At 41.3% G+C, this 24268-nt stretch overlaps 1 protein-coding gene across 1 annotated transcript in view; it reads right to left on the bottom strand.

The window, feature by feature from the left end:
* Positions 1–3541: 3541 nt before the first annotated feature.
* HECA (hdc homolog, cell cycle regulator) overlaps positions 3542–24268 on the bottom strand; it is a 30308-nt gene continuing 9581 nt past the window's right edge. Inside the window, exons 2-4 of the mRNA XM_048936358.1 lie at positions 15564–16604; positions 11886–12040; positions 3542–9016 (exon numbers count right to left, since the gene is read on the bottom strand). Of these exons, the coding sequence (XP_048792315.1) occupies positions 8852–9016; positions 11886–12040; positions 15564–16604 (1361 nt within the window). The 3' untranslated portion in view covers positions 3542–8851. The remainder of the gene's footprint in view (positions 9017–11885; positions 12041–15563; positions 16605–24268) is intronic.

Here is a 24268-nt window from a genome sequence, read left to right as displayed (position 1 = left end):
TGGCATTAGCAGTCATACAATCACTTCCACAGAATTCAGAAGATGGAGAGCAGCTCCCTTGCCAAAATCCTGGCTTGGCTTCCTGGCACTGCTGCAAGCTACACCTTTTTCATTTTCTTCAGCCAAAAATGGGCAATTTGTGAAAATTACATCTGTCCAGTGCACGACTAAGAAAGCAAGAAACCTCATGAGAAAGCTTTGTTGTTCAGGGAATGCTTTGTGTACCCCTGGGCAATAGGCATGTGGCAGCATGGGCCAGTGAGTTCTTATCTTCCTTCATTTTCCACACAAACTTTAAGATAAATAGTCCTCAGAAGGAAGTCACTGGTGAGGGAGAGAAAACACAGAAGCAAAATAATCCAGCTCAGTCCCATCCATGCTAATGCTCACCAGTGCCAGCTGTCATGCCTCCGCACTGCATCCAGGAGCTGCAAGCACAGATGCTGGATCAGTGCAGTTGGTCTGGAGGACCACATCTGTGAGCATCACTGCAGCCCTGCAGAGCTGGGCATGAGCCATCCCCAGTGGGAGGGAAGAGGTGCAGCAGGGGAACAGATAACCTTCCAGATGCACCCGGAGGTGCAGACGCTACCAATGGGAAGTTGAATCCAACAAGGTACAAACAGTACCCATTTTTAAGTGAGGACTGCTTACCAAAACATTAGGAACAGAGCTTGATTTGCTCTTCCAACAAATCTGGCTGCCACGCTGACTTGAGCAGCAAATGACAGCTGAGGCAATACATTGCTACTGGCCATTAGCTTCTCGCATCCTTCATAAAGATACAAGGTCTTCAGCCCACTCCTATTCTGCTGGCAGCCAACACCATGCACTGAGCAGAAAGGCTGCCTGATGTTGAGAAGACTCCCACACAGTTCAATATATTCTTTGGCAGAAATCTGAGATTAAAGGCAAGCTAAACTCAATTACTATTTGTGCAAGTAGAGTATCCTAGTTACAAGGCTTGTAACCATAGCAATCATTTAAACAAAGCCTGAAAGAAAAAAAAAATTCTCTTGTTATTAAAATGCTGATCTTCGATTCTGATTCAGCTCCTTGATCTTCTTATTGTCCCAACTCTCAGAGGTGCTGTCTGCTTTTAGGTTTTATAGCTCAGCTCAGAGCCACTGAATGCCTCAGCTAGTATTTGTGCCACGTGCTAATAGAATTATGCTTCCTAAACATACGAATACAAAGGATCAGATTGTCACATGGGGATTCAGAGGTTTGTGAACATCACACAAGTAATCATCTAGCAGTGATGTGTCTTATAAGGCTCAGGCGATTAAACTAGCCTAATATTAATCGCATTCCAAAGTAGCTATTACTTTGTCTGGAGCCAAATTCATTCAAAACCTTAGGGACTGAAAATAAAATAAGAAGATGGAAGCATTTGGAAACTCTGTATCATTATTTAAGTCTTCTTGATTTTACAGCCAGATTACCTTCCATCTCCAAAAACTCCATTCCACAGTCATGACTCTCGTATTAGTAAGAGTCATGCAGGCATTACACAAAGCACAGCACTGATTTGTTATTCTCTATCTGGATAACCAGGGAGATTTTTATTTTGAAAAGATCCCGCTGGAGCTTTTCATTTTTTTCTTCCAAATGCTTGTTAAATGCGTATGTAATCAGGAAAACGGGACACTGAAACAGTAAGAGCTGTGATCTGCACACGTGTTTTTCTCACAAGAAAATAAGTGCAGTGCATATTATCAAAAGGGAGTAGCTTCAGGGTTACATTACATAATGGAGCCAGATTTGAACTCTGAATATATAGCTCTTCAGGCAGGTCCACTAGAAAAAGGAAACCTTTTTGTTCATGGGAGGAAGGAACGAATTTATTTTTGAAGCATAGCTTGATGGTTGCTCCTGAATGCCACCACAGCTGGCTTAGCCCCACAAGATTTGCTCACGTGAGCACTGCATCAGGCTGTCGCTGGGTCACTGAGCTGTGCCACCAGCTGTAATTTCTCTGCATAACCCACTGATGTTAGTTGGACATCACTGAACGAAAAGAGAATATTCAGCAAACCCAATGACTAACACATGCATTTAATGCCAAAATAATACTACTGTATCAACTCAACGACAACACAGCAGCTGCAGCTGTAACAGGTTTTGTTTTATATGACCAGGTTTTAGAAGCATCAGAATGAACAAAAGTTATTTCAGAGAATTGTGTCAGAATAGAAAACAAATGTGAACACAGCTGTGAGAAACCTGAACATACATTTTTAGGTACACACACCCACACACACATGCAGTCTGAATAACTCCTTCCCCATCTCAGATACAATTAGGGATGCCTCCAGAAGGAACATGAGCCCAGGCATGCTTCTGATCCAACTTGCCTGCGCCTCCCCTATTTAAGTACATGCTGTATCATGTAACAGCTTGAAAAGTTTGGGGTTTTTTGAGTCTTTTTTTTTCTTCATGTTCTCCAGTGAAATTCAGTTTCTTTTAGCAACACAGTAATTACCATACCAGATCAAACCTGAGGTTCTGCAATTTAATGTTCAATACCATATGTCTCTCTCAAAGACTGCAGTAATTAATCTAGGGATAGTGTCCCCTTTATGTTACTTCCCATTTTGTTTTATCAGTCAAGGTTAACCACGACCTAAGATCCGCATAGGAAAATACCAACATGGAAACACTGCTTTCACTTGCACTTTCTTGTGATTTATTTACATTTCCACCTCATAAATAGGCTTTTGTGTAGATATCCATAACACTTTCCACCAACACAACACACAGTTATTCAACCTGAATGCTGTTCAAGTCAGTCACAGCACCCACTTCCAAAATTAAACAAGAACAGCTAGGGCTGGCTCTTTACAGAGCACTTCCAGCCTCCTCATCACACACATCATCTCATCTGAGCTTCGACACTCCCTCACCCATGGCAGTATCTGCTTTACCTTTTCTAAGTCTGAACTGCCTCCATCCTTCGTATCTCTGCAGTAGAATGCAAAGGTTGGAAAAATCTTGCTGTAAGCATATGTAGAAAGCTCTGCTAAAACACATGACAATTAGTCAGACTGCTGAGAAGTTCAGTCAGGCAGCAGGGATGTGAAGCTCTCTCCCCTGCAACAGGGCTTCAAAGATGAAAAGCTCACTTGTAACACGGAAAGCCTCTTTGCCAAGTACTGCTGTACTGTACTCACCCTCTCTGAATCCCTTCTGAGATGTCTCAGGCACCAGAGGGCACATTTCCATGAAGGGGATTCAACAACACACAGGATTCAGCACTCTGCCCTCTCTATTCATCCCTCCTGACAGCACGCAGGCGCTCTGGGGACATAGCTCCCAGACCACACTGGGCTGCAAGAAGAGCATTTCAAATGCCAACAGAGCGAACAGACTGCCGTTGTGCCGAGGGACACGTCACACATTACAGCTTCATTTCAAATGACACCAAAAAACTGTTTTCTTTTACTCTCTGAGATGAATGTATTACGTCTCTCGGTACAGGGCGCATGTAAGAAAGCAGCTGACAGAAGAGCGGGGAAAGAAGAACCCACACTATTAGCTGTCTGGTATTTATTACTTTTTTAATACAGAGAAGTCACAACAAAATATTCTCTAACAACACACGCAAATGATATCATAACCAATTATTTTAATTTCATCAACATTCATTTGCTATGTACATATTCTTCCATCTGCAAAAGTGCAATCCAAGAATGTCTCAACAAGAAACCTTTACAGACAAGTGTATTTTTGAGGGGTTTTCTCACCAGTGGCCTTACAACAACATTTGTGTCCTCAGTTACCTGGTACAGCGAAATGAAGAGTACATGAAAACAAAACAAAACTGTGTTAGATGCCTCCCTTGTAGGAATATTCCCTATTTTCCCAATTAAATTCATTATGAATACACTGCTCACTACTGGACACATTAATGCAAATAGACTGTAGAACAGTCTATGGGCTACAGAACACTGTAGTTTTCATGACTGCGGCATTAGATAGAACAAGAATTTCAGCCTGTTCACCTTGATAGATGTCAAATTACGTGTCAGCATGTAAAAGACGTCCATTTTGTTAGTTACGGTTATCAAAATTTACTTTAAAATGTACTACTGATGGATGAATTCATTTACACATCCAAAATATTAAGTCTAGCTAAATGCAAGCCTCTCCTATGGAAAACATTGTTAACTACTGGAAAGAAAAGCATTTGCACATGCAACTCCTATTACTATCACAAGGAGTATCGTGCATTTCAGAAGAGTAGAATGTACCTCCAAATCCAGAGGACTGTATTCTCATTTACAAAACATACTTCAGGCACAGTTTAATCTGACCACAGGCCAGACTAAAAAGAACACATCAGAAAAATGAAAGGTAGTGAAGAGTAAACTTCAGCCAAACAAGCAAAGCAAGCAGCTCCTTCCCTAGACAAATCATTTTCCTTTTGATACATTTAAAATCTCACTGACTCTTTCCAATGGTCATCACGATAGATAGCAAACCAAGTGCTGCCCAGTTCAACCTTCAGTAGCTATTAAGTCTCAAAGAAGTTAGCTTTGCCCTTGTGCTTATGCAACGCCCAGCCAAAAGGGTAGGCCTAATTGCTTGATTAGAATCTGATGCAAAACAAAATCTTACTGACATTTTGCAGTAACCCATGATCAGATTTCTGTATTAGGAAGAAGCAGAGAAAGCATTCTCTACAAACTGGTACAATTTACTTTCGAGGAAAACCTCAGAGAATCTTTGTTGCTCAGCTAGTTTCCACCGAGAATCATTTCTGCTGTTCTACGTCTGCTGCTAACCTCCAGTTGAAAGAGATGCTTTGCAAGAAAACAGGCATTTATTGCCACTATTGGCAGCAAAGACTCACTTAATAGCAAAATTAAAAGATCACGGAGAAAAAAATTGTCTTCTTTGATAGATTTGTACATAACTTCTCAATGTTAAGAATTTAAATAGGCATTTCCATTCCCACTTTCTCAGTCTGCTGCATTCTTGGTTTTGACTTGAATATACTGTATAACCTTTCATACGCTTGTGTTTTTAAAAATTAGCCAAATTTCCTTTTTTCCACTTCTACTCTTACCTCGATTGTCATACATACATGTCTGGAGAAGCATCTAAGTACTTAAAGAATAAAATTATAAATTAAGCTACTATAAGGAAAGTAAATGAGAAAGTATTTAGAAGATCTCCAGATCCCACTTCTGCCCTACAGCGTGCATTGCACAGTGACACCTCTCCTCACCAAATGTTTGAAAAAAAAAATGGGTACAGAATGCTACTATTTTGCTATCCATGTAGTGCATGTGGGGATTAATACCCCAGGCCCAAAGCTTGAATGACTTGCACTCAAGAACAACACTTACACGTGTATCTTTTAATTCTTCTCATTACAGGACTTTCGTCTTTGCTGTGTGATTTTAGATTGCTGGAATCAGCCAGTACTTGCACTTTTAATCTGGTTCTCACAGTACTGCCAGATAAGGTGACTCCAAACCATCCTAAGTCCATTAGGTTTTGGGAACACACCATTGAAGCTGAACGACCCAAGTTGTTAATTCAAACTATAACTTGTTTGTTCTGTACAAGGGAAGTCTGTAATGCACAGCTAATAATATTTTATCTGCTTGCCACCTCCTTTCAGCCCAGGCATGCCTGGGCCAGATCCTGTTCCTGTGGGCAACAATTACAGTGCTGGTACCACTGCAAATAGTGTAGATGTAACTGGGGTTTGTGTTAACCACACTAGAATGGTGTTAAAAGTCTCTGATTTTTTTCCCCACAATTTGTCTTCGAAAGGAAACAGGATTTCCCAAAACCTTAAAAACACACTCCTAGGGAGTGCACAACAAATGCACAAAACCCCAAGGATGTGCTCCAGATACAAACACATGGACAAGAAGTGAGGACAGGGCGAAGGGAGAGCTGTCAATGTCAGACAGCACAGCCTGCTAACATTGCTGTTCTGGCTCACCAGTGTTACTGCATGAGACAGCCCAGCCCTATCCAAATGTGTAAATCATTAGCTTGATTTGGCTTGCTTCTAAGGATATTACCACTCAAGTTAGGAGTAAGTGATCTTTGCCAACATAAGCCCTCTGTGCAGCTTGAGTACTATCTGAAGCGTCTAATACTAAAAAAAAAAAGCTAATTCTGCAGAGAAGACAGACAGGATAAAACTGTGAACTTGGCATTTTTTATGCACAAAGAAACGTGGGTATTCAGTTCAAGTTTTATGTGCACATTATTTTCTTCACAGAATCACAGAATTGTAGGGCTTGGAAGGGACCTCCAGAGATCATCGAGTCCAACCCCCCTGCCAAAGCAGGTTCCCTACAGCAGGTCGCACAGGTAGGCATCCAGGCAGGTCTTGAACATCTCCAGAGAAGGAGATTCCACCACCTCCCTGGGCAGCCTGTTCCAGTGCTCCATCACCTCACTGTAAAGAAGTTCTTGCGCACATTTGTGCGGAACTTCCTATGCTGCAGTTTCCAGCCGTTTCCCCTTGTCCTGTCTCCACTCACCACTGAAAAGAGTCCGGCCTCGCCATTCTGCCCCCCACACCTTAGATATTTATAGACCTGGATCAGGTCCCCTCTCAGTCTTCTTTTCTCAAGGCTGAACAGACCCAGTTCACTCAGCCTTTCCTCATAGGGAAGATGCTCCAGGCCCTTCACCATCTTCGTGGCCCTCCGCTGGACTCTTTCCAAGAGATCCCTGTCTTTTTTGTACTGGGGAGCCCAGAACTGGACGCAGTACTGCAGATGAGGCCTTACCAGGGCAGAGTAGAGGGGGAGGATCACCTCCTTTGACCTGCTGGCCATGCTCTTTTTAATGCACCCCAGGATGCCATTGGCCTTTTTGGCCACAAGGGCACACTGCTGGCTCATGGCCAACCTGTCGTCCACCAGGACACCCAGGTCCCTTTCCGCAGAGCTCCCCTCCAGCAGCTCATCCCCCAACCTGTACTGGTGCATGCAATTATTCCTCCCCAGATGCAAGACTCTACTCTTGCTTTTGTTAAACCTCATCCGTTTTTTTTCTGCCCAGCTCTCCAGCCTGTCCAGGTCTCGCTGAATGGCAACACAGCCTTCAGGCATGTCAGCCAATCCTCCCAACTTCGTATCATCAGCAAACTTGCTGAGGGTGGCCATTATCCCCTCATCAAGGTCATTGATGAAGATGTTGAACAAGACCGGACCCAGCACCGACCCCTGAGGAACACCACTGGTTACAGGTCTCCAGCCAGACTCTGCATCACCAACGACGACCCTCTGTGCTCTGCCAGTCAGCCAGTTGATTCTTAATTTAGCAGAAAGCATAGTTCTCTGCCCAGTGCATGCAATGCTTTTTTGGCTTCTGACTTTTTTGTTTTCTTTCTCCCTTTCTGACTTTTTTCTTTTCTTCTGACGATGTGCAGTTATCAGGGTCAATTTCAAGATAGTGATTTCTACAGATACACTAAGACAGTAATTTAGGGAAAGTCGAAAAACCTCAGAAGAAACAAAACATAATCCCATCTCATGGAGAATCAAAACCCACACCTCTTGAGTGACCATTCCACAAATATACTGTGAACAAAGAAAGCTCTTGCAAGCATCTCTGCCAGCCTGAATAACCAAGTAAAATATCAGTGACCTATTAAAACTTTTATTGAACCTATTTAAAAACTTTTATTTATGGAAGGAAAAAGCGGGGAGTGAAAAACAAAATTTGCAGATTCTACAGGGCCAACCACTATAACACAAATTCACTGCCTAATGCACAGACCACTATATACAGCACAGAGGCATATAGAAAGTAAATACACTACGTCTGCTTTCTAAAAAGTCTTCAAGATTTTAGATCCTGGTCTTACTGAACTTTTGAAAGACAATGGTGCAGCAATTCATTGACTTAAAAACCAATGCCATGTGTCATATTAGGTGCCTTTCAGCTCTTACAGGTCTGATAGCCCAGATCCCACTTTGTGGTCTTCCTTCTGAATCAGTCAAACTAGTCAGCAGTGGGAAGCAATGCCCCAGCAGACACACACAAACATCCCCATTCAGTTCAGCCTGTTCCTTCCACTTATCATGAGGTTCTAAAACATCTGTGAAGAAATACCTTTAAATAAAGCATTTTAAGATATTCAGCTTGTTTTGGTATAAACAAATGACCCAACTGGTAACATTACAACACTGGTGGAAGCAGCCCTATTGCCATACAATCAGTCAGTGTGGGTAACACACACCAAACATACATGGCAGGAAGACACTATGCCAAAAAATAATTCAAGATTACCTTTTCTGGCACAGATTTACATTCACTTGTCACAGTATCTTAATTTTCCCCCACCTTGGGAAACCTGAACAAAAGCCCACAAAAACAACCACACGTCTGGGATACGTATGCACCTGCCCCCATTGGGATGCAAGAGACTTGATGAATTTAACACTAATGGGACAACTTCTTTCCAAGGATTTCCCTTTTCCACCATGCTAGAGGGACAACAAACCTACACAATTACCCACCTGCCACCAGCATATATTTCTGCATCCTGTACTCTCCACACCCTTCTATAAACTGTATTACAATAATACAAAAAACACAACCAAATAATTATAGCTGAACATTTTATCCCCACACCTGGGATATATTCAAAGGCCATTAAAATTGGCTTGCCTCCAGCCTTGACAGAGATCTCATCAGGAGGATTCTGATTTAACAACATGTATATATACATATTCATATGTACACAGACAAAGAAGCTGCTCTTTCAGTTAGAAAAGAAAGTAATTTCATCACAGAATGAATTCTATAAAAAGATATGTAATAAAGTTGAAATACCCATAAAATAACTATTACTAAAGCAAAGCTTTCGTCAATAAGCCTCCAAAACTTTAAATGAAGAAAATGGCTTCACGAAGTGGTAGTCTAGGTTTCCACAGTGCGGACACTGCTGGACGTTGCTGTATTCGGAGAAATACTGCATGCCAATCCGTACATCTATTACTGGCTTCCCACAGTGCTTACAGTTCAGTCGAGCCTTAAGAAAAAAAAAAAAAAAAGAAAAAAAAGAAAGAAAAAACAAGAAAAACATTTTTGAAACAACCAGATTCACTTTCGTTCCTCACCTCAGCAAGAGACACACTGCCCTGGCCTCTGGTAGTTAACAGCTTCAGTCAGGAAACCTGCAGCCATGGCACCTGCCAGTAAGGACATAGTTCACCCAGACCAGTAAATTACAGGCATGCAGATTTTTTTCCACATGAAATAACATCTATAGCCCATAGAGTCTGTAACTCAAATATCATCCACTGTGACTGACAGGTGGTTTAGAGTTTCAAAGCTCATATATGCATAGAGCTGCTTAGTGTTGGTTCACCTCAGAACAAATTCATGTCCTTGGCATATGAAGTGCTGTCTCAATAAATCACAAAAGCAGCCCTTAAGTGAGGAGGGAAACTTCGCATGCGTGCCATGCAATCCTTACCCTAGAGCTCTCACTGTGTCTTTTTAGGTTTACATTCTGATCTCTCCACGAGATGTATCAGCACTTTAATCTTTTAGTTTAACAATCTAATCTTTTTGGTTTGACAAACGTATAACTCAATTTACTTTATCAGTATGGCACAGTATTTTATCACTTTAAATATCTACTTAAACATTTATAATACACACCAGGTTACATAAACTGTAGGTCACTTAAAGCTTTTGTCACTTTTAAAACTATTTTACAAAACCCAACTGAGGCAGGACCAACATTAACTGAGCAGATAGGAGAAACAAAATTAAAGGGTAAGGGCTGGCAGAGCTATTCATGATCAGTATGAAAAACAACAAAAAAAAGTTTTCAGGAGACATCTAGCTGAGAAAATAAGCTCATTTCCTGTACAGAAAGCTCAGCAGGCAATACAAAAACACTCAGGAGAAATGGAGACTTAAGAATCACAAAGGAGGTTAAGAGTAAAGATGACAAAACAAGCAGCGAGGGCCTGATACATACCACAGCTTAACCCCATAGACCTACATGCCAGTGAGAGCTTCAGCTCTTCATTGAAAAGAACAAATGATTTTCTGTATCATCTTTGACTTAATGTATTTTCTTGGGAGGAGGAAGAAATTATTGAAGTACTACTGCTGTTGAGACAAGACTCAAGAAGAAAGAAAACAAAGTCCTCAGATATCTGCCCTGCTTGAAATGCAGAAATTGTAAGAAATACAGTCTAATAGGGAATGGATTTACAGTATTTTCTTTTAAGAAGTGTGCTTTTTCCTCTTGCTACAGGTCAGCCCATCAGCTAGCTGCAAGCAACCTGACAGTGGCTGTAGTTCATTATCTTACAAGCACATTCATGGAGTACAATTAAATATTTTGATATAAGGTACGCAATTATTCAAAACAGAAATCAGAAAGGCAATTCAGAGTTAAATTATACACAATATTTAAATGTCATTCCTCTGTATGCCCAAAATCATCTGTAACAATCGTGGTGAAACAATAATATGTATCAGCCAGCAATCACACACACTGAAGCTAATGATTTTATATTCAGTTCTATTACTTACCTTGTACTGTCACACTGTCCATTAATCATACAATTAAGATTCATGTATAATGAGACCTTAATTCTTGTCTTGCACGTTCAATAGAAGCAATTCAGATTTAAATTTCCTCTATTTTACTGAACTAGCAAGTAGCATCAATGTTTTATAACTGAAAATCCCTATTTTAAAGTAGCTAAAATCTCAAGAAGCACAAAAAATGAGGTAATGTCTTAAGTTATAATCAATATATATAACTGATATAATATATATTACACCAATATAATCAATGCCATTTTTTTCCAGTTCCAGGAACTCCACTTGTCTTCTCAGCGTTAGTAGAAATGTTAAATTTAAAATTAAATTCAGTTCCACATACTGGAAAAACTATACTGCAGTTGTCTCTTGTATTGCCACATCTTCAAGACCAGGGGTAGTCTTCCTTTTGAGCCTCCCTCAGAAACTGCTTGGAACTCTGCAGTAGTAAGAAACAAAGACACTGCAAAGCTCTGTGGAAAACATCCACAACACCATGAAGTGGTGGAATGCAAACATCTTGGCAAGCACCTGCTCTAAGTCAGTGACAAATCCTGCCTGTTTGAAGGCAATGGCTGGTTTTGGTTTCATGGGTATGGCCACTGAGCAATCATTACATTAGCTTTTGTCTGGCTCTACAACTACCTCCACAACAAAACTGCTGAGTTTCCATTCATCTGAAAGGAAGATCTCTTGGATGCTGATGGTCCTGCTGCTTCAGGTACGTGTCTACTTTGGACTAACCTGAAGCCTTGACTCCTTCCTACCAAAAGCATAAATTAGGTGAGCATTTAATGACAGTTAAGCTTCTTCAGGCTGTGGCAGGATACCATCAACACAGTCAGTCACAGAAAAGATTAAGGAGAGATGGGTATCTCTATGCACAAAGACTCTTCATACCTTTCAATTTTCCTGGCTTTTTTACTACATTTATCTTAGGATAAAACAACCCTCAAGCAACTAGAAACTTGAATCCACAGATCACCTGCTAAACAATGTTCAAGTATTACTAGAATTGTATATGATACCACAGATACCACTTCCTAGTGATCATCCCAAGCATCAGCTTTAATTGTGAATTAATTTTATGGGGATTTATATGAAACAAACAAAATATAACAAGCACTGTCCACTGACCATTACATTAGCTTTTGTCTAGCTATAGGCCTTTGTACTCCGTAAGTTAAGATCAAGGGACAGAGACTCAGTCAGCTTTCTTGTACTGCACTCATAGGCTGCAAAAGAAGGGTGAAGGAAGGGATGGAAAAGAGAAACACAAACCTTTATTATTGTTAGTGGAATTTCACCTTAGGAGTCTTACGTACGATACTGACCTGACAACAAGGAGATGCTGCCAGAATATCATAGGTATACATAGTTCCCAGTTGATGCCAGCTTCCATCCCATCGGGACTTGCACTTAATGCAGATAATTTTGTGAACCCCTTCTAAGCAGTCTACACAAACAGCATAGAGATGCATAAGCCTTCCTGTGGACAGGAAACACACTTCTTAAGGAGACTGTAACAGAAGATTAAAACAGACATTTCCCACAATGTGTTATTTGCCCTTTAGTGACACAAATCATACCTTATTAAAATCTTAATTTCAAAAAGAGTGAAAGATAAGCAAAAAAAAGTGTTTCTCTATGGAAAATACATAAGACTTGACTGAAGATATTTACCATAGGCGTGAAACTCAGGAAAAAGTCAACACTCTGCCAATTTCTGATCCCCTTGTTCCTCTATGTGCTATAGACTTCAGCAAAATACTTTATAAAAGTTGCCTAAACCAAATGAGCAGATGCCAGGTTATTAAGCTATATGATCAGCTGCAGTTTTTCCAACAAGAAGACTGTGCCTTAGCTACATCCCCACCTGACACAGAAAGCGTAGAAGTGTTGAAGCTTTTTAGCAAGCTGGGTAAAGGCTCATTTAACAGCTTGCCAAAATCTTCCAGCAAGCAGAGAACTAAGGAACTAATCTTCCTTGTGGGAAAAAAAGCAACAACTAGATGAGCAACTTTCTTTTCTGTACATTTTCCTAACAATTCCTTGATAGTAAACATTACATATTACACAGATTTTAACATGCCATACAAACCTATGTTTCAAGCTCTATAACAAACTTAAGCTCCATATACACAATAACTTTCAAAAACTGATTTATACTGCCTTCCAAAAAAATCAACAGATTCAGATTTTAAAACAAAGTATCTTCTCTGCACAAATGTCACTGCTGAACACAACAATGCAAAATCCAAGATGTGAGCTTCACTACAAAAAAGACATTGAGGCCCTGGAACATGTCCAGAGAAGAGCAATGAAACTGGTGAGGGGTCTGGAGCACAAGTCTTATGAGGAGCGGCTGAAGGAGCTGGGATTGTTCAGTCTGGAGAAGAGGAGGCTCAGGGGAGACCTCACTGCACTCTACAACTTCCTGAAGGAAGGTTGTGATGAGGAGGGGTTTGGCCTCTTCTCCCAGGCAACAAACAGGACCCGAGAAAATGGCCACAAGTTGTGCCAGAGGAGGTTTAGGTTAGACATGAGGAAGAACTTTTTCTCTCAGCGGTCAGGCACTGCAATGGCTGCCCAGGGAGGTGGTGGAGTCGCCATCCCTGGCAGTGTGTTCAACGGGCGTTTGGATGAGGAGCAATGAGATGTGGTTTAGTGCTTGTGGTAGCAATGGTAGTGAGAGGGCGGTTGGACTAAATCATCTTGCAGGTTGTTTCCAACCCTGCAATTCTACGATCCTTCCCACGAAACAAAAAGCCTTACACTAATTACAAAGATCTCAAATCTACATAGGTCTGATTTGCAGGGACTGATTCCATCTGCAGTTTAGCAGTGGACTTACACGGGGTATTAATTCTGTAATATATCACATTTTGCACAGCTACACAAGAAAAAGTTAAGAAGTAATGCAGTTACAAATCAAATACAAAACAAGACTGACTGCATACAGACAGTGCTTTGTTGGACTGCAATTTGTGCTCATTAGCATCAAAGCACTGGACACATCACAGTTTGTAATTTAAAGAGCAACTTGTGCCTTTTCTACATAAGTGAAATAAAATATTAACAAGATATGATTTGTTCATACCAGATACTTTAAAATTAATGGATTACTTTTAAATTGTTTGATTTTTAAATCAACTACTCTAGAAAAAATGAAAAGGAAAACCAGATTCTTCTTAAAATATAAATACACAAAAAAATTTGTTGGTATGAGCTGGTAAATTGCGTTCCTCCAGAGTGTTCAGCTTTAGAAAATGTAACAAGCTCTGTTCCTCGAGATTTTCAAGAGACTTTCAAGTAACTCCATGCACTAAAGCTTTCTGTTGCAAAGGAGGACAAATAGTTTTCATCATCTTAAGTTCTGCTTCTGTGTATTACAATGCTGAATTTCCCCACCATTTAATTTTCAGGATCCTACAGAGTACTTCCTATGCTATAGGAAATGAGACTCTTGGTATCTTAAACATGCATGAAATAAAGAAGTGATTCTCTTTACTGAAGAGAAAATAACACCCTGGAACAGCACCTTGCAAGCATAATCTCATTGCAAAGCTGAGAACAGTAGTTCTGATAATAAACCACTTTACCCAGGATAACGAGGTAAAATTTTTAACAATTAATTAGTCACAGCATTTTGTCTGAATACATTTTTCAGGTGTACCATCAAATGGGTGAGGAGCAATTAATGAAAAAAAAAACAAAACCAAACAAAAAACACACTTGGCAGAGCTTCATTCCTAGTGGCAAACAAGTTAACAAGTGATAAGTTCCACTCTTTCTAAACCAGCTATTAGGACTGATTGTGCATGCCTCCTCACAACAGCCAATAAGCAGTTATCTCACAGAGGTATATTCTGTTTTCTTGCAGATTTTTCAACTTCTAATTTTTCCTATCACTTTTTCCCTTTAAAGTATATTAGGTAAGACAGAAATGATAATATTAGCATGAATACAGGTCAGTGACTTAGCACACAGTGATTTAAATAAAGAAAACAATACAAAGTTTGCTGAGCAAAGGAACATTATTATATAACAGATATTATGGCCATGCATGAGATATAACAAATTTAACAAAAGGAGAGCAAGTGCTAAAATGCCTCCTGCTACTGCATTCCCATTACACTTTTCAACACAGAACTTCATGTTTTTGAGCACTAAACTAACTCTGACTTGTGTTAGCCACACTGGCTGCCAGCAGACGGCAGGACAGATGTGTTTTGACCCTATCACTCAGTTTGAGACATACTTTTCGGGAAGAGCTGAAGCTCATCCCAGTCCATGTTTGTTTACTTCTCTGGGAGGAGAAAAACAACACATGCTTTGGCCCTGGCTCAGCACAGAGCTGGGACGCGGTCAGGGTGCTGACCAAAGAGGCGGGAATTTGAAACAACTTCTAAATCCCTCACTACTCCATCACCACTTCTTCCCAGAACGATAAAAGCTTATTTTCACTATGTACAGCCTCTCCAGGCCACATAAATTGTCCAGGCCTGCACTAATATAGGCTAGACTACAGTCTTTGCCACGCAAAAAAATACTGTCTCCAATAAAACGAAACTGATATTCTCTAATCTGAAAGCAGACAAGAGGCATAGCTGGCAGTACAAACACGACTTTCTTCCATGCCACAGCACAGCATGCCGAAATGTATGCTGTTGATGTATGTCTTGGAGGAAAACTCACAACATATAAATCAGTACATACACACTGCAATAAGGTGGCTGAAAAATCTTCCTACAGTCTATCTAGTAACCTGGTAAGATATCTCCTGGTTGTAAACAAGTCACAAGGCATGGATCTTTCTACACAGTATTTGTTTTTTGTAATTCCTGCCAAGAATTTCAACCTGACCCACACTGTAATTTGAACATGCTTCCAAGCCTGAGAGTACAACTCAAAAATGCTGAATCAGAATGAAAATTTAAAATGGGGAGTGGGGTATGGAAAGCAGTCCCACCACCAAATGAAACCTAGCATGACGGACAGACAACCTGTACCTTGAAGGTGACAGGGAACATCATATTCAATTTCATCGTGTCTCGATGGGCTAAGAAATAGGGTTCCATCCACCAGCGGAAACTGTTCAAACACTGGCAATGCCCTGTGGCACAGTGCACAGTTCACAACATTCCTGTGGCTGGCACTAAGAGCAGCAAGAATAAACTTCCGCAGGTCCTCCCCTTGGCCCACCTGGGCATCATCTTCCATTCGCACATGAAAAGTATTCAATTTATGCCTGGGTATGTGAGTGAGAAGCTCGGATAGGTCAAGCCTTCTCAAAAACTGCACGGGGGCATCAAAGTGTCCCGACCGATGTGCTTGCAAACCAGCTGCCCCATAATCAAAGTGCGCATTCCTGAACATTCCCCCTCCAGCCATGTTCTTCTTGTGTGGCTCCAGGTGGATGGCATTCTTTAGAAACTCTCCTAAGTATCGTGATGAGCGGGGGCCGCTGAAGTGGGTGGGGGCGAGGATCGAGTAGCCGGTTGGTGGGGACTGCCCAGGAGAGACGCAGGGGGAGCGAACGGCATAGCTGCCACCAATAACACTCTTCTCTTGGGAGTTCTGTCTGTCCACTGAATGCCTTCGCTGGATGTCATGACTTAAGCCCTTTTGCGGCTTGCTGGCTGGCCTGCCCTTTTTGGCCTCTTCTGCTGATTCCACCATAGACCTCCCTGTGCTCTTCTCTAACACTGATTTCTTCTTCTTGTCATCCTGCATTCGTTTCACCTGGTACCAGTCAGTGTCCTTCTTCAAATGACCCTGCCCGCACCGACAGGAGCAGAAGCGAAAAGCGAGGTCGTATCCCTTCTTTGTCCACATGTTCTGGCGACACTGCTTCTCATTCCAGCTCCTTGCTCTGCCGATGCAATTGAACTGGACAAGAATGCTGCTTTCCCACTCATAGAAGCACTGAAGGTGCATCCAGGTGCTGTAAGGGCAGTGCTCGTTGTTGCATATAACCTTCTGGTAGTCATCCTTCTCAAGGTCCACTGGCCTTCCAAAGCTACAGATCAATGGAGTAGCACAAGGGGCTTCTGTGGAACAAAAGCAGACACATTAATAATGTAGGCTGCTTGTGGCCTGTTCATCACACTGCTAGTTTAAATGCTGTGCCAAATACAAATGTGATTCTCACTCATATTCCACATTATGAAAGAGCCTACAAGCGTTAGGTCTGGGTCAGAACAGAAACAGTCCCTGAGAGAACAAAAAAAAAGGAAATGGAAGAAGCTATAGAAAGAAAGGAAACAACAGTAAGGAAGCAAACAGACAATACAAATAGTTCAGTATTCAAAGACAAAGAACCTCAGAAGCATTAACCCTCCTCAAAGGCTCTGTAGACATCACTGCATAAGCAAGCTTTAAGGAAAAAGCTTTGTGAATGTTTCTGGAGGACTTCTTTGAAGTCTGAGAAGCAACACAGAAAAAACACACAGAGATGCTGGTTTGAAAAATAAGAAGGTAATACAGATGGACTTTGCAGTCACAAGAAAGCCATAAACTGATCTTTTCTTCAGGAATGAGCAAGATAGAGGGGACAGGGAGGCAAATAGGAAACAGAGAACTCTGAACAGCAAGACAAACAGCTCATGTTTCTTGTACGGAAAGGAAGGCCTTCATTACATCTTCAGGCAAACAGAGGATATACTGCCATTACTGATCTACTTGACAGCTAACTTTCACAAACCAAACAGCAACACAGGCTGGTTAAAAAGCCAAATGTCACATGGTCTTTTATCAGCAAAGCAGCAGCCTTTGCTATATTCTTGAGTAAAGGATAGAGTATTTCAATTCTTTCCCTGTAATAGTATCAAATACACAGATGTTCTGTATTTATGACCAATAATGTTTTCCCCTCCCTCACCTAAATACCACAGGCTATGGAATACTCCAATTACCGTCTGCACAGTTACAGCTGGAAAGCAAGAAATTTTCATGTTGAGTTTCCACTGAATCTGAAATGAGTCTAATCATGAAGTCTTTGGATGCTGAGTCAAATATGACATAAATCTGTTTTGTTTTGGTTTGGTTTTTTATTAAACTTCCTACTTCAGCAAAAGAAACACCATTCCAGCAGGGCTGGCAGGCTGCCTTTTTACCTCTGCTCTACTGAATTCAAGTAATTGCAGGCTTCTTTAGGTCTTCCCCATTCAAGTGCTGCCTCACCCAGCACGAACCAACACAGTGGACTCCCTGGATCTCCCAAATCCCAGTCAGAGCCCCAGGACTTGCAATGGAGATGCACCATACCTCATCACAACAGCCTGCTGCAGACTCACTGTTTTTCCCTAGGATTTCTACCTAATAAGCCAGGAAAAAAAAAATATATATATACATACATATATAGATGTTTGCACTGTCTTTAATCCAGCTCTTGTCACTGCTAGCCTGAATAATGTAACATAATTTGCACAGGGGTGATGGGTTTTTTGCAGTTACATTCACTTTTACTTTCAAAAAGACACAGTACCCATAATCACCTGCCACACAGCAGCAATACATAAAACATTTTGCAACAACAGGTCATTAGCATGCTAGTGGTTTTGCCCCTTTGTAGACTCTTGCTAGAAGCAAATGTAACACCTTCAAGGTAACCTTCAAAAAAATTCATCATCACTGATGATCTTCAGACTTAGTTACACAGAACACATGGGCACAAAGGACAAGATTTTCCCAAGCTCTTCCCTGGAACAAACAACATCCTACATATTGCTTCTCTGCCTCAAACACCTGAAACAGCACAGGTTCAAGGAGAATTTGCTTCAATACCTTTCCTTCAGGGACTGAACTATGAACTGCAACAAGGGCAGTTGGCAAGACTGTTTTGGACAGTTTTACACTCCGTTGGATAAGGAACTGGCTGGAGGGCCGTGCTCAACGGGTGGTGGTCAATGGAGTGAAGTCCAGCTGGAGACCTGTTACAAGTGGTGTACCCCAGGGGTCGGTACTGGGGCCCATCCTGTTTAATATCTTCATTGATGACTTAGATGAAGGGATTGAGTGTACCCTGAGTAAGTTTGCAGATGACACCAAGTTGGGAGGATGTGTCGATCTGCCTGAGGGCAGGGAGGCCCTGCAGAGGGATCTAGGTAAGCTGGATCGCTGGGCTGAGATGAATGGGATGAGGTTTAACAAGGCCAAGTGTCGGGTTCTGCACTTTGGCCACAACAACCCCAGGCAGCGTTACAGGCTTGGGGATGAGTGGTTGGATGATTGTGAAGAGGAAAGGGACCTGGGGGTGTTGGTTGATGCTCGGCTGAACATGAGCCGACAGTGTGCCCAGGTGGCCAAGAGGGCCAACGGCATCCTGGCCTGCATTAGAAATAGTGTGGCCAGCAGGAGCAGGGAGGTGATCATCCCCCTGTACTCAGCACTGGTGAGGCCGCACCTTGAGTACTGTGTTCAGTTTTGGGCCCCTCACTACAAGAAAGACATTGAGGCCCTGCAGCGTGTCCAGAGAAGGGCAACGAAACTGGTGAGGGGTCTGGAGCACAAGTCTTATGAGGAGTGGCTGAAGGAGCTGGGATTGTTCAGTCTGGAGAAGAGGAGGCTCAGGGGAGACCTCACTGCACTCTACAACTTCCTGAAGGGAGGTTGTGGTGCAAAAGGGTCTGGCCTCTTCTCCCAGGCAAATAGTAGGACCCGAGGAAATGGCAAGAAGTTATACCAGAGGAGGTTTAGGTTGGATATTAGGAGAAACTTTTTCTCTCAGAGGGTGGTCAGGCACTGGAATGGCTGCCCAGGGAGGTGGTGGAGTCGCCATCCCTGGCAGTGTTCAAGAGGCGCCTGGATGAGGAGCTACGAGAGATGGTTTAGTAGCTTGTGGCACTGATAGGAATGGGAGGGTGGTTGGACTAGATGATCTTGCAGGTAGTTTCCAACCTTGTGATTCTGTGAAGGGCACATTTTGGAGAACATTCTTCTGAAGCAGAAAAAGCCTTCTTCAGTCATAAAAAGGAAAAGAAGGCAGATGACCAAACTGGAGAGAACGGTGCTGGATAAGAGAAGCATCCCCTCAGGTCTCTTTTAGGAGTTCCTTCTACACAGGTGACATTCTTCCCCCACTGGTTGTCTTAGGTGTCTGAAAAGTCCACTAAGAACGTACAGGCTTTAGGTTATCACCTGAGAGCCATGGATTTCACTGGCAAACAGTGACTGATTGTTCTCCACGTTTTTTACTCCACATTATTGAGTATAAGGACAGAGGCTAAGAGCAAAAGGAAACTATAACTTACCTGCTCTGAATCAAACCCTGTGAGGCTACCAACACCAATTTCCTTATATTCTCACAGAGTGTCACCTTTGATTCAAGTCACACCAAGCATCTCTGCAAAGTTTTTCTTCATTGTCAGTCACTCTTTTATCATATTTAGGAACTGACAGCATAGTTTGCAATTACAGCATCTGATGCAGTTTATCTCAGAAAAAAAAACTACAGATAAAGTGAGACCAATGAAGTCAAATCATTGTGTGCAGCAAGATGCAAGAAGTACCACCGCAGACACCTTTCACACATTTCCTACATTTACCTATTCTAGTATGAATTCTTATACACCACTGACAGAATGCAAGAAGAAAGGACATGCCAGCAATTTACTTATGGTCCCCCTGTGATCCAGAGAGTAAATGTTCTAACAGCTGCACACGTAATTATAGCTGACAGCCAGGAACATAACTGCACAGACATGTCTAGAGATCTCCAGTTAAGACCATATGCTTGTTCTTCCATACTGGTAACACTAATTGACTAGAAAATAAAGGTATTTCTCTAATGAGACTTTAAACATGGTTCTGGTTTCAGATGAAAAAGTACATGATCATTAACTCCCTACAAAGTTTACTGCCTCTTCACGATGTGGACAAAAATTGAGATCAATAAAGGAAGTGTCTGAAATACAGAAAAAAAAAATCAAAGCAGCCTGTGTGTTCAGCAGAATGTACCCATAATTATAAACATGTTCTGTATGTCTACAGACTCTTAAAGGTGATTTTCAACAGATTTTTCTTCTTTTCAATAGTCTGGACCTGCATGTTCCAGGACTGTGGAATGTGATCTTCTCCAGCCATTCCTTGAGAACTTAGATACCAGATTAACTGCAACTTTCCCAACTAATCTAACTATGAGGAAGAAAAAGATTTCTGTTTTTGACAGTGATGTCCTTTTTTTTTTTCTTTTCTTATTTACCTTAATTAGATGACAACATCTAATTAGATTTTAGACATTTTCTCATCTGATCTACCTACTCAGTGTAAATTGGCCGCACATCAATCATCACAGCAGTAGCAGGTCTAGGACAGCTGTAAGGCAGCAAGAGAGCAAACAAAATTCTTTTCCCACACAAAAGACTCAATTGTTAAATAGTGGCACTAAGATTTCTCTGGAAAACATTACCAAGAGGAGAAGCTACTCCTTACAAACCTCTTCTGGGAACTCCTGTGAAATTTCACTGGCATCCCTGCGGGAGCACAGGAAAGACTAGAAAAACCAGCAGGTCTCTACCACATGGCCGCGCTCCTGCAGCACAGTAGCATTAGACAAATCATCTGCTCACATTTTTTTTTGCTGCTTTCATTGACAGAAGTTTCTTGTTACAAAGTCTGCTGATTTTGAGGCATTGATAAACATGGTGAAGCATTTCCACAACAACCTGCAGCATTTATTCTGGCTAATGAAAGCTGTTTCAGCATTAAGCCCTAACACTTCTGTGGTACCAGCATAGTTAAGAAGACAAAAATCTCCACTCACTGAAGAGTGTACAAAAAGGATTGAGCCAATATTCAGTTCAGTCTAATATTACAAGTCTCATCAGGTCTATCTGAGCAAAACAGACTTAAGGACAAAATATCCCCTCAAACTTCTCTTTATCAATGTTTCCATCCAAACACAGTCATGCCATATGTTCCTAGATAAAAAATAAATGAGCAACGGAAAGAAAAGAAACTTTTTTGTGAACTTTACCAGTTCACAGCAATGGCTGTGCCACATGAGCAAGAATGCCAGCATTCAGATTACTTAGTATGAGAGCCACACTAGCAATTGTGAGCAGACCTTCTCATCAATTCGCACTCTCAAGAGTGCTTCACATTATTTCATCATTTTCCAAATGAGACAAAGGACTTATTACAGAATTACAAAACTAAACATTCTTGTAATCAAACCCTTCTACTTCCCATTAATTAGGAATGTATTTCAAGACTGTTCATCAAAAAGACTGACATAAGATCAGTATTCTGTGTACAGTGTTCTACTGTAGCAGTACTGTAGTTACCATCAAGAGATACTCACAAAAAAGGGAGTAAATTGAATTTCCGGTGAGCCAAACTATCCATCCATATCTGCAGACCCAAGCTGGTTTGTCACCTGAATATAAACTGATTCCAAGAATCTAATATGCCATCAGACTTCTAGTTTCCAAAGTTAAAAAGAAAAAAAAAAAACTTACAGGAAAAATGAAAGACTAACAGGTATCAGAGAAGCATCCGCTCTTCTGAAAGAAAGCCTACTGACTATAAAAGTATCTCTATTTTACCTTTCGGTTTCAAGATGTTTCTCGTAGCCTAAGAGAACAAAACAAGACAGCAGGTAGTTTTGTGCAGCAGAAGAGCTTTGGTGTGTAGACCCATGTGCACAGCTGTAATGGGCAGGCTGCTGATTTGGAACTACTGCTGCACACTGACTCTTTCAAGAATTTATGGTTCCACATAAAAAAGAAATGTTTTCTCATATTCCACTACAGTGATTTTCATCAGTAATTCTGAATGTAGTTTTAAAGGGAAGCTCATAAATATCCTCTAAAATAGAAATAGTATGTAATGATTCTGAGTAAATGTACATCTGGGCAAAGATCGCTCACTGTTTAAACAAGATTATATTTTTGACAGAACTACCATAAAATTAATTTTTCTTTCAAAAACAAGAACATGATGGAAGACTGCAAGGAAGCTATCTGGTTTGGGCACTTGGCTTTTTCTCAGTTTTTCCATTCAGGTTTAAATACAAGTAGAATTCAGGAACAGAAACAAATGAGATAAATCTCCTTCAGCATAAATCACATTTACCTGTTTCTACACACATAAAAAAAGAAAGACTTTAAGACAGTATATGAAACCCACTCTTTCCTTTTCGTGACACAAATGAAAGCAGCAGAACATCCGTCTCAGGAACTTCTCTCCGATGAAGTAAATGGAGGAGAATGTTGTTTACTTCTGTTTACACACCCATCAGAAAAGCAGAGATGCAACCAGCAAGCCAAATGCCATGACTCCATGGCTTCGGTTTCGTGACTGTTCTCATTTGTTCTAAATCCTAAGTGAGGGAGCCTAAAGCAAAATTAGCTCTTTCCTCCATGTTCCCACATCATCCATTGTGCAAGCACCAGAGGTTTTCAGTCAGAGAACAGAAACAGATAATTATTTCCTGTACTAGCCAGCGTAGGTTTCAGCTCACCACACAGACATAGGACTGTCAGTAAAGCTCAAAGAATAATACTAAGAAGGCAAGGCTAGGTGCAGAGGAAGTAGAAGCGAGGTTCTGAAAGAGGCAGCCCTACTGTCATCTTAAAGCAACTGTGAGAAGACAGCAGGTTGTTACGGATCTGGAAACAGAAACGTTAAAAAAAAAAAAAAAAAAAAAAGCTAAGGTCTCAGCACTGATTTAGCTGCCAGATGCCTACTATTGGTTGCTACCTACTATTTGATCTGCTACCACTCTAGTGGTATCTCTCTCACCACATATGCCAAGGACGCTGTACTTGCCAGTACATTACCTAGGCCAGAAAAGGTACCTATGCAACACGTATGTTGCACTTGAACCTTTACTACCACTTTTGCATGGACAGCATTCCCTTCCCAGACTTACACTGCCAAAACCTGTTCACTCTGCCAACTTCAACTAGACATGAGTTATTTCTGCAGAAGGCTACTCCCACCAACCATTTCCATGAATCTTCACTATTTCCTCTACCATCAGGATAGCTTTATTTTAAATTGAAGTCAGACAATACTACCATGCTAAGACTGTAATGCAACTGGAAAAAAAGAAAAACAAAAACAAAATTATTAATTGCCCTGTGTGTTTGCTTTGTAAACACCAGAATACAGTTTGATATGTAAAAGATTGCCAAGAAGTGATAACACAGTATTGCCATATACTCATTGCATAATGAGTTAAATAGCATAAACCATATAGCATTGCAGAAGTAATCAGTTACCTTCCTAGGAGACCAAATGGAACAGGAAGAATACAATGGGAAAAAGCATTTCATAAGTGGATCTAAAAAGGCAGTCATGGATGTTCAGTGAAGCAACAATAACAGCAGACAAACACTGATAACACTCGATGATGACTATCCAAAACTTCTGGCAATCTATGCAGACTGATGAAGATTAGTTTGCAGCCATACTCTAGAAGGAAGGGGAAGAAACAGGACAGCAGTACCTTCTAAACCACCCAAAATGTAGGCTTCTTTTGAGACTCCCTGTAACACCCTAGAAAAAAAGCCAGCATCAGAAGTTCATCTTCAACAAGCAATGCAGGAGAACAGCTCAGACTGACTTGACCCCTGGTGCAGACCCACCAGCCTCACTCCCTAAGAGCCACTGACTCCAGATAAGCCCTCATCACAATGGGAGTCTGGCTCAAAGCTTTCCACAGCTAATCACTTGCATGCTGTCACTTAAGTGCTGAGCTGGGAGTTGA

The sequence above is a fragment of the Lagopus muta genome, chromosome 2, assembly GCF_023343835.1.
Source record: "Lagopus muta isolate bLagMut1 chromosome 2, bLagMut1 primary, whole genome shotgun sequence".
Classification (NCBI taxonomy): Eukaryota; Metazoa; Chordata; class Aves; order Galliformes; family Phasianidae; genus Lagopus; species Lagopus muta.
The sequence above is the reverse complement of the archived record's forward strand: the minus strand, read 5'-3'. Positions and strand labels throughout refer to the sequence as shown.